Source organism: Suricata suricatta, chromosome 1 (genome assembly GCF_006229205.1).
Source record: "Suricata suricatta isolate VVHF042 chromosome 1, meerkat_22Aug2017_6uvM2_HiC, whole genome shotgun sequence".
Lineage (NCBI taxonomy): Eukaryota > Metazoa > Chordata > Mammalia > Carnivora > Herpestidae > Suricata > Suricata suricatta.
This window is the reverse complement of record NC_043700.1, coordinates 190530742-190547533: the sequence shown is the minus strand read 5'-3', so window position 1 is coordinate 190547533 and position 16792 is coordinate 190530742. Positions and strand designations below refer to the sequence as shown.

At 60.2% G+C, this 16792-nt stretch overlaps 2 protein-coding genes across 4 annotated transcripts in view; one reads left to right on the top strand and one right to left on the bottom strand.

Moving 5' to 3' along the window:
* GRPEL1 (GrpE like 1, mitochondrial) overlaps positions 1–7779 on the top strand; it is an 8041-nt gene extending 262 nt beyond the window's left edge. Inside the window, exons 2-4 of the mRNA XM_029948960.1 lie at positions 2055–2217; positions 3312–3393; positions 6236–7779. Coding sequence (XP_029804820.1) covers positions 2055–2217; positions 3312–3393; positions 6236–6582 — 592 coding nt within the window. The 3' untranslated portion in view covers positions 6583–7779. The remainder of the gene's footprint in view (positions 1–2054; positions 2218–3311; positions 3394–6235) is intronic.
* A 1423-nt stretch (positions 7780–9202) lies between these two features.
* The window catches only part of TADA2B (transcriptional adaptor 2B), a 12769-nt gene continuing 5179 nt past the window's right edge, over positions 9203–16792 (bottom strand). Inside the window, exons 1-2 of one of the 3 annotated variants that reach the window (XM_029948943.1) lie at positions 13193–13342; positions 9203–11604 (exon numbers count right to left, since the gene is read on the bottom strand). In XM_029948943.1, the coding sequence (XP_029804803.1) occupies positions 10612–11604; positions 13193–13327 (1128 nt within the window). In that variant the 5' untranslated portion in view covers positions 13328–13342 and the 3' untranslated portion in view covers positions 9203–10611. Of the gene's footprint in view, positions 11605–12927; positions 13039–13192; positions 13343–16792 lie in introns of those variants that run through there. The other 2 variants (XM_029948950.1, XM_029948938.1) reach the window with 2 other exon arrangements.

Here is a 16792-nt window from a genome sequence, read left to right as displayed (position 1 = left end):
GGCAGCGGCAGGCCGGGGCCCCCGGAGGCGTTCGCGAAGTTCGGAGGCGGTTCCCGGGCTTTTTCCACTCGGGCCCGAATTCCTTCCCCACCTCCGCCTTTTCCGGAGTCTCAGGTCGCACGTGCCTCGAAGGCCGCTCCGCCGTGGAGCGAGGAATGTACTCGGACACGCGCCTGACTCCACAGTGACGGTCTCAAGAGGCGGCGCGGTCGTCTCGTTCATCATTGCTCTTATTGTATGTGTATTTACTTTGAGAGAGCGCGCACGCGCGGGAGGGGCTGAGAATCCCGAGCAGGATCCTTGCAGAGCCGGAGGCGGGGCTCGATCCCACCAACCTTGAGATCCGGACCTGAGCGGAACTCAGGAATGGGGAGGTTAAATGACTGAGCCACCCAAGGGCCCTGTGTTTTCTTCTTTTTATGCTGCAGCTGCTGTTTCTTCAGTCTTACATCGTAAGTTAGTGTGAGAAGAATTTAGCGTCGTCTTTGCTGTAGGAACGGCTCGGCACTCAGTTATTTACGGAGGAGCTGCTCTGAGCCAGTAGAGACTGGGCAGAGCGAGGTCTGGACTTTCCTGGAGGAGCCTGCTCACGCGCAGGGGAGGACCCGCGAGTGGGCCGAGATTACCTGCCCGGGACGGGGACGAGGGGGTTTGCCAGCCTGAGAAGTTCTAGAAAACAGAACAGAGGAACAAAGAGCAGTGACCCACCCGGATTACCTGAGTGAAAAGGCTTATTTGATTTTGCTTAGGTAGTTTGTGGTTTTGTGACTGAATTAATGGCCAGGAAAGCGATCAGCAAAGGAGCATTAATTTCTGTCCTTGAACTGCCTCCGTGGAAAGAGGCTTGAATGGGGGAGCGAGAGGGGAGCTGCCCTCGCGGCCCTTCTCCGTGAGGCTCAGTCTCGCTCTCGGGAAAACCGGTGGGGCAGGGACTCGGCCCTGTCGCTTCCCTGCCACTTGCTCCCAGACCCTCTGTGGGCCGCGGAGCGGCGCTGAAGGGCGCAGTGACTGTCCCCCGCGGGGAGCAGCACGACTGGAGCGTGAGGCCGCTCCCCACGGCACTGTGTGCAGGTCTGTGCCGTCCGCCCCTGGTGACCGCGCGTCCTTCTGTTCCCCTCGGGGCTGAGACACGGGGTCACGCGCAGGCTGTGTCCTTGCGGAGAGGGCTTCGCGTCGTCTGTTTCTCAGACTTGCATCTCCTACCACCCGGTGCAGCGGCCGCGTGTCCCAGAGGAGAGCTGGACGTGGTGTCTGGTGGCTGCAGTGTCCCCGCTGTGGTAGCACCGGTTTATCCAGCGAGGTCCCCTCTGACGAGCGTTCTGTTTCCGGCCGGTCGCTGTCCCATGCTGCCCCGAACATCCTGTACATGTGTCCGGTGTGCGGACAGCGCTCCCGCTCACGGAGGCAGCTTGCTTTGGTCCGGGAAGAAGGATGACGACAGTTTATTTTCAGATTGAACTGCGGCACAATTAAGGGCTCTTGGCAGAAATCGGAGTTTTAAGGCCATTCTGTCATTCGTTAGAAACTTTGTGACCTTGGGCTTATCGCTTAACCTTTTTCTTGTGGGGGGCGGGGGTCAGGCTGGATAAGATCTGAAGTCACTTCCGCTACTCATTTCCGAGCTCTTGGTTCCCCGCCCCCCTCCTAGCTCCAGGCCAGACTCCTCACAGAGCCTTTCCTGGTCCTCTTTCCCCAAAGCTAGGAACCTTCCGCTCGGAGCCTTCTGAAGTGCAGGGTTTCTCTTTTTCTTGTTTAAACCCCAAAATTGTAGTACATTGTAGATACCTTTTTTAAAAGTGTTTATTTTGAGAGGGAGTGTGTGCGCAAGGGAGTGAGGGGAGAGCAGAGAGAGGGGCGAGACTCCCAAGCATGTTCCGTGCTGCCGGCGCAGACAGAGCCTGATGCAGGGCGCGATCTCCCGAACGGTGGGATCGTGACCTGCGCCGGAGTCAAGAGTTGGGCACTTAACCGAACCATCCAGGTGCCCCTCGTACGTCTGACTTTTAAGCACAGAACCCGCAGTCTTCATTCACAGCGTTGTGGCCTTGCCTTAGGTCGTCCCCTCGGCTGCTGTGCACGGCCACGAGGCAGAAGGACAGCGGCCAGAACCCGGAAGAGGATGCGGGTCCGCACGAGCAGAAGACAGACGCGCCCTCCTCAGAGAAGGCGCTCGTGGACGAGAAGCTGAAGCTGGAGGAGCAGCTGAAGGAGACGGTGGTGAGGCGGCGCGGCGCTCGGGGGAGGGGTCGTCTGTGGGGCCGCGGGCGAGGGTCTCCCGAGTCGGGCCATGCCTTGCTGAGGAAGGGACTGGACCCCACATCCCGTGCGGCTCTGGTTCGGGCCCGAGAGCCCTCTTCCCGCGCCGCACGGATGATGCTGAGACTCGGGATGGTCTTTACAAGGGGGGGGGGCACTCACTGTGGTACTGGAGCCTGGCGCCAGAGCCGGGGGTCGTGCTCTCCCAGGGAGGGAGGGCGGTCGGGAGCTAGTTGGAAGGTCTGAGTGTGACCCCACGTGAGGAGGCATCAGTGGCACCAGTCGGGGTCTCTAGGGATTTAAAACAGTCCTGGGAAGCACTATATACTGGCCGTGTCCTCACAGCATCTGTGAGTCAGCTGTGGGCCCTGGGGAGACTGAGGCACAGAAGGGCAGGTGAAGTTCCCCAGGCCGCTTAGCTCCCGAGGGGCAGAGCCAGGGTTGGAGCCGCAGGAGCCGTGTTCTTAACCCCTGCGCCGGGCCGCCTGCAGGTGCACGACGGGAGGGCGGAGGCCCCAGAGTCGCGGAGGAGTCCGAGTTAGAACAAGTGCTCGGAGATGCGGGGCGGGGGGAGGCAGAGAGGGCGCCGCGTCTGGACGCGTTCCAAACACCGAAGCTTGGCGGGTGGGTTCCCCAAAGCCACCAGGTGTGGAAACTGGGGGCGTGAGCCCCTGCCCGGCTTCTAGGATTCCCTGAGGCCGGAAACGGTGCCGAGGAAGTGAGCGGCCCTTCCTTGATGGGTGATGAAGCCCAGAGCCGGCTCCTCACCCTTTCCCGGCTGTGCGCGTGGGGCCTGTGTGCACGCGAGACCCCTTGGCCTCTTCCCGTCCGCGCAGCGACAGTAAGGACACAGGCGCAGCGTGCTTCTGCGCGTGAAGCCGCGCTGCCTGTGGTCTAAAATCCCAAAGGTGGCGATTGTCATTTGTATTTTGACTTGGAATTTGTTAGTGTCCGATTTGCTTTCTTATGAATTTGTTTCATGGTTCGTTTATGTAAATTTCCTTTTTTTGGGTTTTTTTTTGTTTTTTTGGTTTGTTTTCTTTCTTGTTTTTAAGGAAAAATATAAGCGAGCTTTGGCAGATACGGAGAACTTGCGGCAGAGGAGCCAGAAGTTGGTGGAAGAGGCAAAATTATACGGTAACTTTAAACGCCATATGATATGGATCCTACAAAACTGAGGCGGGGAGGGTGGGTGGAGTGTGCATGTGAGGTTCAAAGAGCAGAATCTACCCGGGGAGGCCGTGGAGAGGCTGGTGTGTTCTCTCCAGTTGGAACGGGTCAGCGGTGCAGTTGCCTGGCGGGAGTGAAAGTCACACTTAGAATTTCTGGTGTCATCCCTCCAGGGAGGAGCGCACTCATGCTCGCCCACATGCAGCCCTTGGCGAGCCTGAGGTGCGCTGCGCCCGCAGAGGGTTCCAGCAGGGCGGCCTCTCCATGTTCTTTCTCCAGCTACTCAGCAGTAACCTGTTAGATCTAAGGTATGGGGCGTCTGCGGGGCGCAGTCCGTTAAGCGTCCAGCTTCAGGTCAGGTCATGATCTCACGGTCTGTGGGTTTGAGCCCCGCGTCGGGCTCTGTGCTGACAGCTCAGAGCCTGGAGCTGCTTCAGATCCTGTGTCTCCCTCTCTCTCTCTGCCCCTCCCCTGATCACACTGTCTCTCTCTGTCTCTCAAAAATAAATAAATGTTAAAAAAAAATGTTTAGAAACCTCTAAGGTGCTGTCTGCATTGCCAGCATTTAGGTTCTCGTGTAACTGGCCTTCCCATCTCACCCTGGGGGTCAGTGAGGCCTGCGTGACCCGCCGCTCGGCACAGCCAGGAAGGAAGGGTGGCGGTGGCCGTTGAACAAGAGGCAGCAGTTTGTGCGCTGAACCATCTGTAGGGGACCAGCAGGCAGGCATCGTCCTCCCACATTCTAGAACCAGCTCCGGCCCAGGGACGCACCGTAGGGACGCAGGCGAGCGGACGCCGAGCTCCGGGTCTCGGGCCGTGACACGGAACCGACGGCAGATCTCTTCTCAGAGTCGCGTTCCTTCCTTTAGCTGGGAATGCAGTTCGTTGGCTGCTTCTCTGCCTCGCCTTCAGGTGCCCGGGCCCTTCAGGGACCGCGGCAGTGTCCCCTCCCGTCGTCGTGCCCCCAGGAGACTCGCCCCCCAGTGGGTGTTAGAGGCATCGCACAGGTGCTTTGTGGCTCAGACATTGGTTCTGGGTTCTAGTCCCGTGCGTCCTGTGTGCTGCACATCTTTACCGGGAGGTCTCCCAGGTATTTTAAATTTATTCTTCCCTCTGTCTCTGCTTTTCTTCCTTATTTTAGTAGATTATTCTGTTATCCATCCTCGGTCAGTTACCCTTTCCTGTCCCTTGTCCCCATACATATCCCGTCCAGTGAGTGGGGAAGGGCTGGTCTCTCATCCATCCACTTCCGGTGCGCCTCCACCCTGGTCGGGCCCAACCAAAGCTATTTGAAAACACAGGCAAGCCCCGCCTTACTGCAGTTTTCACAGACCGAAGGTCAGGGGCAGCCCAGGGGCAGCCCGGTGGTGAGCAAGTCCTGTTTCCACCAGCGTCTGCCTGCGTCACGTCTCTGTGTCACATTCTGGTGATTTTCACAATATCTCCACCTTCTTACCACTATGTTTGTTTTGGTCTCTGGCTATAACCCACCAGAAGCTTAAATCACGGTTAGCAGTTTTTGGCAAAAAAGCATTTTTTAAGGTATACGTCTGATGTTTTTATACATAATGTTATTTTGCGCGTAGTAGGTTACAACGTGCACATGATTTGATTTGCTCTGAGAAACCGCAACATTGAAGTCTTTCGGCCGAGATGCTTGCTTGATCGGGGTGGCCCGCAGCCGAGACCGCGGTGGCTCGGGGGTGCCGCGTCATGGCTGCCCATCTGGAGCCTCCGTCCACTCTGGGCCCGCCTTCCCGGGAGAGTGGCCGCTCCCCAGCCCTCCGATGTTTGTAACTTCAGGCCTTGGCTCTGGACGTCTCCCCGGCTGAGTGGGGCCTCTCAGTAAGCTCCTTCCTTCGAGGGGGTGCAGGCTGTAAGTGCACCTGTCACCTGTGGGACGATTTGGGGCCTGGCTCTCCACCCGCACACGCCGTGGGCAAGCGGTTCTCCGGGAACCGGCACAGCGTCCGCCTGTGAGACGCGCGTGTTCTTATTAGGAGTGTTTTATTCCGTTTTACTTATTTTATTTTTCAAAGTTAGTTTACTTGGGAGCGAGTGTATGCACGAGAGCTGGGGCAGGGAGAGAGAGAACCCCGAGCAGGCGCTGCACTGTCCGCGCGGAACCCGACGCAGGGCTCAGTCTCCCGCACCGGGAGGTCAAGGCCTGAGCCGCAGTTGGGAGCTGGGCGTATAACCGCCTGAGCCCCCAGGCGCCCTGAAATCCCAGTTGAAAGCAGGAGGGAGAGGGACGGGAGGCCCCACACAGGTGTTGCCTCCGGCGGAGGCGGGCGCGGGCCGGTGGCGGTCGTGCGCAGTGAGCCGTGGGGCGGCAGGTCCCCCCACCCGCGCACCGCGGTCACCCTGACGTCGGCCAGCATCTGACGCGTTTTCTTGAAAGCACGCGCCCCTCGCTGGGCCACACTGCCTTGGATGTCGGGTGACTTTTCTCCTGTGTTGTTTCTTCTGTCAGGTTACGTAAGGCTAAGGCTGGGGGTGTGTCTTGGGGACTTGGGCCCCGGGTGACACGCTGCGCGCGACCACAGCCTCTTGGTCTGGGGGCGGCCCTGAGGGAGGTGGCTCTGCGTGTTGGTGGTGGCTTGTCGTCACACCTGCTTAGCTCTGGTCGAAACCCAGGAAAGGGTCTCGGATTTTGAGGCGGTGAGTTGTTTTTAAACGCACCACTAGCAGTTGAGGACCGACAGACGGTCTGGAAGGCTGCCGTTCGGTGCTCGTGCGTCGGGTCGGGGGGCTCCAGCTTGCGGTGCCCGGGCAGCGGGCGGTGACCGTGTCTCCCCACCTCCTCTAGGCATCCAGGGCTTCTGCAAGGACCTGCTGGAGGTGGCAGACATCTTGGAGAAGGCGACGCAGAGTGTCCCAAGGGAGGAGGTGAGAGATGACAACCCGCACCTGAAGAGCCTGTATGAGGGGCTCGTGATGACGGAGCTCCAGATCCAGAAGGTGTTCACGAAGCACGGCCTGCTCCGGCTGGACCCCGTGGGGGCCAAGTTCGACCCCTACGAGCACGAGGCCCTGTTCCACACGCCGGTGGCGGGCAAGGAGCCGGGCACGGTGGCGCTGGTCAGCAAAGTGGGCTACAAGCTGCACGGGCGCACGCTGCGGCCCGCGCTGGTGGGGGTGGTGAAGGCGGCGTAGCGCCGCGGGCCCTCGCCGGGGCCCCCCAGCCAGGCTCGGCTCCGCCTCTCCTCTCGACCCCTTCCCAGACCCTGCTGGAAAACTAGTCACCGCGGCTACGCAGCGAATCCAGCCAGTGGCACAGATGCGTGAATGGCCTCTAATTCGGAAGTCTATTCGTTGATTTCTAACACCCCTTTACTAGCCCAGCGTGCTTCCAGAACAGGCGGCGGCCGCTTCCAGGGCCTGGAGTGTCTGGGGTCCCGCGTGAGCTTGAGCCGCTCACAGCCTGGCGATGGCCACATGTCATGAGCGAGTACACCGTCAGGGGCCACACCGGCCACCCGGCAACCCTTTGGCCCGAGCGTCCCCTGCACTCAGCCCGCTGCCTCCTTCCAGTGAAGGGAAGGCGAGGGTTCCAGCACGTTCCTGCTCAGGACAGGTTCACGGTGCCCTTGAAGTTCACGGGCTCACTTGGGGTCGGGTCCTGTCCGGCTGCTGTGACCGGCCTTCGGCTTTTCTCCAACGCAGGCCGTGAGCAGGAGCGCCTGAATAGCCTTCCCCACCTTAGTTTGCCAGTAATGGAATTTGATGAAAATCGGTCACTTTTGCCCTGATTTGTTCATCTGTTGGTAGAAACGTTCAGATCTGTATTCACTAGTTCTGACGGCCTGAAGGCACTGTCCCTGGGGAGGCGGACTTCCTCGGAGTCTGGCCACTGCATGCTCGGTACAATGGAGATGTTCATGTTAATTTTTAAATTTTATTTAAGAGGATTAAAGCCCTAACGTTTATTTTCCTACTCTGATAACCGCTGTGTGTACTTTGGGGAGGGCGCCCCCCATCTGCTCAGACCGCCAAGCCATGTGCTCGACTCACGTCCGCACACAGGCCAGCTTCCGTCTGGTGCAGTCACGGGCTGGCCTGTAACTGGGACTCTGCTGGGGGCAGATGTCCCCACCTGCAGACCCGGGAAGGGGACCAGAACACCTCCCTTCCATTCCGCATTCACGTGGAGAGAACAGTTGAGCGGTCGGTGTTACAAACGGAGAAAATCCAACCTTCCACTGCCTTTGCCTCCAAGAGCTACTTGTAGGAGTCAAGGTCAACACTGTCAAATTCATTTACTGCCTAAAAAGGTGGGGCAGTTTATTTTGCTTGTATTTTGAAAGATGTAGGTAACATTCCCATAATTAAAATGTTAACTTCTACCACTTACACATACTCCCTATTCCTTTAATCACGCTTTTAAGTTTCTTGGTCCAGCGCTTGCCCCAGAAACGCAGGCCGTGCAGCGCACTGGAAAACGCAACGTCACTGCTCTGCGTTTTAGCCTGGGTACCTGGGGGTGTCTCGTGTCCCCTGCCTGGAGCTCCTCTGCGAAACGAAAGCTGCGTAAGTGACTCTTGCAACACGTGCAGCCACCGCGTCGCGGGCTGGCACTGGGCTGGGCTGAGCCTCTCCCGGTGCCGCCGTGCCTGTTTACACGGGCTCAGGTGTGGTGTCTGCCTTCGCGTCGAGTTCCTGGGGGCCGCGGGCAAGGCGCACCCCGTGGGCGAGCTGCCCGACCGAGCACAGCGCGAACTGCGGGGAGCACCGGTCCAGCGCACAGGTGCCGGCCACGAGCTGCTCACGACGGCTGGAGGAGCGTCGGCGCGGACACGCAGCAGCGACGCCACTTTGTTCCCGACTTGTGGGTGCGTGAAAGGTGACAGATGTAGAGCTCGGGGCTTTATACATGCGTGGGATGTCGGCCATCTGCAAAGCATTCTTCAGTAGCTTGATCACCTAACTCTCTGGACTAAAAGTTGTATAAATTTTGAAGAACAAACAAAAGCACCAATTAATTCCATGGGGTTAGGGGGCAGATTTCCCGGGAGCACGACACAGGGCAGCCCCCGGGCTCCGAGCAGCCGCAGGACGAGCGGGACCCGAATCGCCGGAGGAGACGGGGTAGGAGGCGACGGGCAGTCACGCCTTCAGCACGTCACTTAACCTAAGTCGCGCATTCACTGTTTCAGAACAGCCCAGCCTAAATTCCTCGTGCCATCCAGAAGGCGCACGTCCTAAAAACCAGCTTACGCCCAGCAGTTTTCACTTGACAGCCCTTGGCCCGGGCCACGTGTACCGGGACCTCCTGCTTCTCAAGCTTTGGTCTGGCAGCCGTTTTAGATCCAGGGGCTACTAAATTTGGAACCTCACCAAACCAGTAACCAGATGCAGGGTAACCAATGCGTGACGGCGCCAAAGCAGCCACAGCTTGCGTCCCAGGCACGTGGAAGGCTCCCGAAAGCCCCGCTCTAAAGGCCCCTCGCCTAAGGTTTCCAAAGCTCCAGAAGCGGCGGGGCGGGGCAGGACCTGAGGGTCTGCCAGTTCTAGCAGATGCTGCTGGTCCAGGAACTTCAGGGGAGAGCCACGGGCCTGTCCCCACTGCACACCATCTCCATCGCCGCTCCGCGGTGGGCAGCACTGGCCCTCTGCCAGCGGTAGTTTCCCTGCAGGGGGGCGGGGTAGAGGTGGCCTTGCCCGCAACACTACTGCCCACTGTTTTCCCCTTCTGTCCAGAGAAGTCCCAGGCTCGGCTAGCGGCGAGCGCTTTCTGCCAGCACGCGGCGTACTTAACAACTAAAGGCACGTACGATGTGTTTGAAACGTTTTATTTAATGCTGAAAAATTTATCCTGGAGGACAGGAAAATGTAAAAAGAAAGGAAAAGGCACCGTAATTAAGTCCTTGGAAAAGATGAGGGTCTTTTTTCTCTTGTCTTTCAAATAACTTCAGTTTAATGTAACTTCAAGCCCAAACACTCTGGAAGGTTGAAGTCTCTGGGTAGCTATGGGGGCGGGAGATGCAGGATGAGCTCCGGGAAGAATGGGTGCTGGGGTCTGCAGTCACGCGGACTCGCAAGCAGGCTCTTAGGACATGAGAGCCAACCCTGAGCAGCAGGAAGACAGAGGACTCCAGTTCCAGAAGGAAGGTACCGTGTGCATCTACAAATGCGGGCCCTCGGCCGAAGCTGAGCGAGCGAGCGAACGAGTGGTCAAGGCTGGGCCCTGCCCGCAGGCTCCCTGCTCTGCCAGACCCCGCTGCAGGAGTGCAGGCCGGCCTGGCTGGCATGCGGAGCGCCGGCCGCCACCTGAAGTAGACGCTCAGCCAGGCTGGCACAGTCAAGGTCAGTTTCAGCAAAAAAGGGAATTGTGACTGCGATGAAAATCCTGGAGACTGCAGCCTCCGGAACTCGGAGCCTTCAACTTTCCGGAAGGAGCTCTTCCAAGTAAGAGGCGCCGCGGGCAGCTGGGCAGCAAGTGGCAGCCGCCCAGAGCCTGGCACCCACGCCCGAGCGCCCCCGCAGCCCTGCGTGCACACGGGAGCCTGTCCGGGGGTCCTGTGCCTGCCCGGGGTGGGCGGCAATGAGGCAAGGGGCCGGTGTCCGGCTTGGGAACCTCGCCGGAACCCCACGTTGCCGGCAGTTGAGGGGAAGCTCGTGTGGACCCTGTGAACCCCAGATTCTTCCTCTAAAGCTCGTGCGGAAACGTCCCCGTGCTTCTCCAGCCCCGGGCCCCACCGGCCCCACCGGCCCCCACCTAAAGTGCGCGTGCCGGGGCTGTGCTGAGGTGTCTGCGTGGGCACCCCCCCCCTCCCCCGCCAAGGGAGTCCCCAGCAGCCAGCCAGAGGTCATGTCACCGGGCAGAGCTGGCAGCCCGGCGGCAAGTCGCCCCTTTTACCCGCAGCACGAATCGCGTACCAAAGGGAAGACGCAAAAGGAAATGACCCATCTCATAACATTCCCCAAACTGAACATAAAGGCCAGAGGTACCACCTCAGGACTAGGTTACACAGGCCTGTGTCGGTGTCCCCTGTGGCCCGACAGAAAATCGTTACTATTGCTTCTTCCGGAGGACCGTGACGAGAATTTATAGCCTAAAAGAAAGGAACCCAATTCGTTTAAAAAACAGTGACTATGGGGGGAGGGGGGGACGCACCTGCACCCCCTCCCCCAGCCCCCACCCGGCTCCCAGAGCTGCGCGCCGCCCCCCCTCCGCCCGCCACTTCAGGAGGCGTCCCTGGAGATCCAGCCGCACTCCGTGAGGAAGTTTAAAATCCTTTTCTTGAGGACTTTGTCCAAGTAGCTCGGGAGGCGGCTCTTGGAGGGAATCCCCTGTCGCTTCTGGAGGTGGTCCTTGATGATGATGGTCTTCACGGTCAGGTAGCGCGCGGGGCTCAGGCTCAGGTTGCTGCAGAGCAGCTTCTCGCGGTCCGACAGCAGCTCGAAGCCCGGCAGGTTCTCGATGGCGGCGAACTCGCCGTCGCGGCCGTCCTCCCTGCCCCGCCGGGCGCCCGCCGCGCTCCGGTTCTCCTTGCGCTTCTCGCGCTTGTGGCGCGCCGCCTCGTACTCGGCCGACTCCTCCAGCCTGGTGATGCCGTTGCGCCGGTAGCGCTGCAGCTCGCGGATCTTGGCGCGCAGCGCCTTCTCCTTGTGCATGCTCTCGAACAGGTCGTCGGCCTCCTTGCAGGACATGAACTGGTAGAGCGGCCGCAGCTTCAGCCGCAGCTCCTTCTCCTCCTTGGGGATCTTGCGCTTGGCCGGCCTCTCGCGGTCCTTCCTGTCCTTGCCCAGGAAGGCGGGCACCAGGTTGTAGTCGCGCGCGATGTTCTTGCGCCGCTGGCGCTCCCGGAGCTTGCGGACGTACATGTCGACGTGCGCGCGCTTCAGCTCGATCTCCACGTCCTCGTCGTCGTAGTTGACCGAGAGCCCGCTGACGAGCGCCTCGGCGTCCTGGTCGTACTCGACCTCGTAGTCGTCGCGCAGCGGCATGTAGCCCAGCTGCTGCTGCTCGGCCGCCGAGATGTCTAGGGGAGGCAAGGGGGTGGTGAGGCTGGGAGACAGGGGCCCTCCGCCGGGGCACGTGTGGTCCGTCACCCGGTTGGGGATGGTGTCGGGGATGCAGGCTCTCCCCAGGTTTCCGTGGATGTACATGCTTACGTAATGCTCCATCACCTCCCGGGGGGTGCGGGAGGCTCCCACGTGGGCGGCCATGTCTTCCTACAACGACAGAGGTCACGGGTTATTCCAGGGGCCGAGAGTGCCGCTCGGGGCTCGCGCGGTCGCTGAACATTTTCACAAAGGTGTGCCCGGACCGCTTCCTGTCCACACCTCCCCCCTCCGAGGGCATTCAACGGCTCCTCCTGCTAAGGGGGCCCGTGGCAGGGACGTGGGCACTAGAAGGAGCTGGCGGGGCCACTACGGGCAGGGAAGACCCCGACAGGCACAGCTGTCGGGGCTCACGGCCTCAGTCGGCTATGACGCGGACACTGGAACTCCTATCTCAGGTCCAGACTTTGCTCTCCTGGGTCCCCGGAAAGGACCAGCAGAGCCCACCGAAAACCCCGCGCTCTCGGGGGCACCAGACTGTGCCCCCCGGCCCCCCGCGGAGCGCCTGAGGTGCCCCGCCTCTTCCCAGGGCGGCCGCAGGAGAGACCCTGTTCTAAGGTACTGGCCTTCACAGCCCCTGGTGGGCAGCGGCCCGGCCCCTTCCTAGGTGGCGAGGTGCAGAGGACCCGGCAAGTGCCTTTTAAAGGGGTGGGGACCGTCCCTGACGGCGGCATCCTCGGCTGGGTAGTTAACACCCGCCCGGAGCTGCGCGCGCGCACACCCATGGAAGGTGCCCCGTGCACACAGGGTTATTAACGAGAGGAAATCCTACAGCCCCCCGATCTTTTCCTTCTGCCAAGAGGCCTCTTCCTTAGTCAACCGCTAAAGCCACTTCACAGAGGAGCTGCCCGAAATGCGCACTCATTCAGCGGCAGCCACTCGCCCTGCACTCTGCCCTCACGGCCGCCAGGGCCCCACACCAGCTGCTCTGTGCCCCAGGCGCTCACCCCTGCAAGACCTCGGCACCCACGCAGGCCAAGCTGCAATCCAAGAGCACAGCCAACCCGCTGGGGCTGACGGCTGGTGGCTGGCGGCAAACGGGGTGCTGTTGCGAGGCACCCCATGGCCAGCCTGTGCCTCAGGCATATGGGGCCCTCTTCCCATTGGTACCAAGTGCCTGGTGCAGGGCTCCACGGCCGGGGGACGGCCGGGGGACGGGGGCAGTGCTGGGGCCTAGGGGCAGAGGCCCCTTTCCAAGAAAGGGAAGATTAAAGCAAAACCAGACTCTGCTCCTGAGGGGACGGACTGTGGCCGCGATTAACTTCACTAAACAGTATCACTTGCATCAAATCTGTTCATTATATTTCCCGGAAGCATCTGGCTCCCCCCACTCTCCCCCCCCAAATTCAAACCAAGTCACAATCATCCCCAGTATCTGCTGCCCCTGTGTGACCCAAGCTGGTCACCTCCCATCTCTGGGCCTCAGGCTCTCACCAGTAAAGGAGCTGGGGGCAGCCCTGTGCCCGACAGGCACTCCAGGCACCGTGGACAGAGCGCCAGCGGAGGCTCCCGGCCCAGGAGCGACACCATCCCCACCACCGTCCCTTTCCGGGAGCTGGGGGGGGGGGAGGGCTACCCGGAGGGTGGAAACACCACCTGCTCCGGGCCCAGGCCTCGCCCGTCGGCTCCGCCCCTCCCCGAAGTGACTGCGGCCACTAAAAACCCAGAGTCAAGTGTCCAGACCGGGGAGTTCCCTCACCGGAGGTTCGCAGGGGCCAGGCTGCCCACCCAGGCTTGTGCAGTTAGGCAGTGGGGCCCCGGGCCTCGGCTCCTCCTGCAGAGGGGCGTCCGGCAGCGCGGGAGGTATTTTTGCTTGTTTAGACACTCTTCCCATCACCTCTGACACGCTGGGAACGTGGGCCCGGGACCCCAGCGTGGCAGCCACACCCCACTGCTGTGGGAGGAAATGCCCGCCGGCACTCCCCGAATGCGTCAGGCACGAGAGAAAGAGGAAGAACCATCCAGACCAGAGGAGACACGCCGGCGAGACAGAGAGCGGGCCCCGGGGCCCCGGCCGGTCTGTGGTGTGCGAGCGGCCGGTAAAATGTAAAAGCCCCGCGCTCTGGAACCACACCGTGCTCAGCAAGGTGCTAACATTTCCAGAGGCCCAGAGGGACTTTGTGTGCCAGGCTTTCACTTTTCTGGGTCAATCTAAAGTTATTTAATCGAAAACAAAAAGTTGGGGCGCCTGGGGGCTTAGTCGGTTAAGCGTCCAACTTCGGCTCAGGTCATGATCTCACAGTTGGTGGGTTCGAGCCCCACGTCAGGCTCTGTGCTGGAGCCTAGAGCCTGCTTCAGATTCTGTCTCCCTCTCTCTCTGCCCCTCCCCCACCTGCACTCTGTGTGTGTGTCTTGCTCTCAAAAATAAACATTAAAAAATAAAAAATCTATGAATGAATAAATAATAAATAAATAAAATGTAAAGTTATGGGCCATACGGGCGGCTTGGTTAATTAAGCATCTGACTCGACTTCAGCTAGAGTCACGATCTCACAGTTCATGGGATCGAGCCCCAAGTTGGGCTCTGTGCTGACAGTGCAGAGTCCACTTGGGATTCGTTCTCCCTCTCCCTCTGCCCCTCCCCCGCTGCACACAGGCTCTCTCAAAATAAATAACAGTTTTTTAAAAGTTAAGTTAGGGGCGCCTGGGTGGCTCAGTCGGTTAAGCCTCCGGCTTCGGCTCAGGTCAGATCTCACGTTCGTGGGTTCGAGCCCCGCGTCAGGCTCTGTGCTGACGGCTAGCTCAGAGCCTGGAGCCTGCTTCCAGTTCTGTGTCTCCTTCTCTCTCTGACCCTCCCCCTCTCCTGCTCGGTCTCTCTCTCTGTATCAAAAATAAATAAAACATTAAAAAAATAATAATAATTTTCTCTAAAAGTTAAGTTAAATTCTACCTCATAATTCCCTACTAAAGAGTTCGAAGATTTCCATCCAAATGTTAAAAAAGGAAACAGACGGTAGGAGAGGACTCTCCCCGGCGGGGGACAGGCGCGGCGTGGCTCTGCGTCCACAGGCAGGTGACGACGGCAACGTCTTGCTCCACGAACGCTCGCCCTTCCCGGGCCGCACGGATGCAGGCTGACGGGAACACGGGGCGCCTCCTGCTTCGCGCCCACAGCCGGGGCCCCCCAGGTCAGCCGGTCGTCCGGGCCCCTCTTCGTGTGACACGGGGATTTGGACCCTCAGTGGACCCCGGTGATGAGGTTTACGAAGCCACAAATTAGAGGGGCTGGCGCCTTGTCACCAGAGGCCTGGGATCCCCACGACTGATCCACCTTAGCCGCTGCTCAGAGGCCTGGCCGTCAGCTGCCACGGAAAGACAGTCCCCCAGGGGCCACTGCATTAGTTTAAGGACCGTTGACAAAGGCCCAGGAAAACACACAAAACTCCAATTGTCAAAGACTGAACTCGGGAGTAGATCACCATGGAAGATCTAAAGGAGCGCAAAGGCACAGCCGCGGCTGCAGCAAGAACCACAGACACAGGCCGTGGACGACATCCCGGCACGGTCCGCGTCTTAGAAGAGGGGCGGACACACACGAGCGCCGCTCGCCCCGCGGCCCCGCCGTCTCCTCCGGCCAGCGGTTGGGCAGGACCGGGGTCCTGTCCCCTCACCGCAGCGCCGCGGGGGACAGCAGCGGAGCCCCGCTGGGGCGGTTCTTTCCCTCACGTGTTCTTATATAGACAACGGATGGATGGACAGGAGGACAGACAGGCGGATGGGCAGGCAGAAGCCACAGAAGTGGTTTTGGGGGCAGAGATCTGGACAGACAAGTTCAACTCAAGTACAACTCAGATTAAACCACACAGACGCACCCTGCAGCTGCCTCTCTCCAACGCAAGGAGCACTCGGGTGAGTAGCCCGTGGTCCACAATGACAGTTCCCCTTCTGTCCCTTTATGTCAACCAAAAAAAAGAAAAAGAAAAAAAAGACACCCATTTTTTGAAAAAGGTAAGGAGAGAGAGGTTTGCTACTTCCTTCGAGCCCGCTGACAAATCAAGGAAAACACACCTCCTGGACACTGACCGGGGCTCTCACGTCCACTCTCCAAGGTCACTGGACTCCCACCAGCACAGGAAGTGAGCACCCCAGTGAGTCATGACTCCACGGGGCTCTCTGGCCGGGCTGGTCCACTTCCGGCCCTGTCGCGGCTCAGTGGAGGCGGCCTCCAGCACCTGGGCAGGGACGGGAAGGAGAGAACCATCCAGGGAAGTGGTGGGCCCGCCAGCCGCGCTGCGCAGGGTCTCTCCTGCTCGGTGGCCTGCACACACCTGCAGCCGCCCTGCCGGCACATCCTCCAGACGGACGCCACCCAGTGGGGCCATTCCTGCCTGGCAGAGGCCACTGCCGCTCTGGCCCGTGATCGAGGGGAAATGTTTAAGACATAGGGACAGGGGGCGCCGGGGTGGCTCGGTCAGTTAAGTGATTCAGGCTCAGGTCGTGATCTCAGGTTCTTGGGTTCAAGCCCCAGGTCAGGCTCTGTGCTGACAGCTCAGAGCCTGGAGCCTGTTTCAGATTCTGTGTCTCCCTTTCTCTCTGACCCTCCCTGCTCGCACTGTCTCTCAAAAATAAATTAAAAAAAAAAAAGAAACACTGTCTTTCAGTATGACTAGTCCATCAAGTCTGCGGGTCTGGGCGGCACTAATCTCTCAGGCCCACCAGGCGAAGCAGGTGCTTCCCAAGGCCCAGCCAGACCCGCCCCGCCCCAGGTGCCCTGGACCGACTGCTGGGAACACCTGTCCCTGTGCCCCAGGCATGGCCTTCAGTCCTGGCCCCACCCTCCCCGGCTGAGGACTCAGGTGGATGACTTCTGCTCCCCGTGCCCATCTCCTCCTCTGGATCTGGGAAGCACCACTGCTCAGAGCAGGTGACGCGCACAGCCCTGGCCTGGGGCTGGCTGTGGCCTCTCAAAGGGCTTGTTCTCGCCCCACACCCAGGCCCCCTCCTGCAGGGAGCCTGCGGTAGCCCCCGGGCTCGGAGCAGGTTCTGGCTTGGCTGCTCCTGGCTTGCGATCCTTATCCTCCCAACTTGTGCTTCTCGGTCTGCGTCCCTCCTGTCACAGGGTTTGGTCGAGATCAAATAAAGAACCGTCACAGTGAACAGGTGTGTGCTTGGGTGCGTGCCACCGGGAGGGCCCCCAGTGGCCCCGGCGCACAGGCGGGCAGCACCGGCCCCAGGGCTTCCGGCGCTGGCGGTCTCGCCCCAGAGCACACGTCCCCATCCCACGGTCACCACGGGGCCTCTCCCGGGCCGTGCCACAGCGCACACCACAGAGGGCTCTGCGATCCAGTGCTCCTGATCC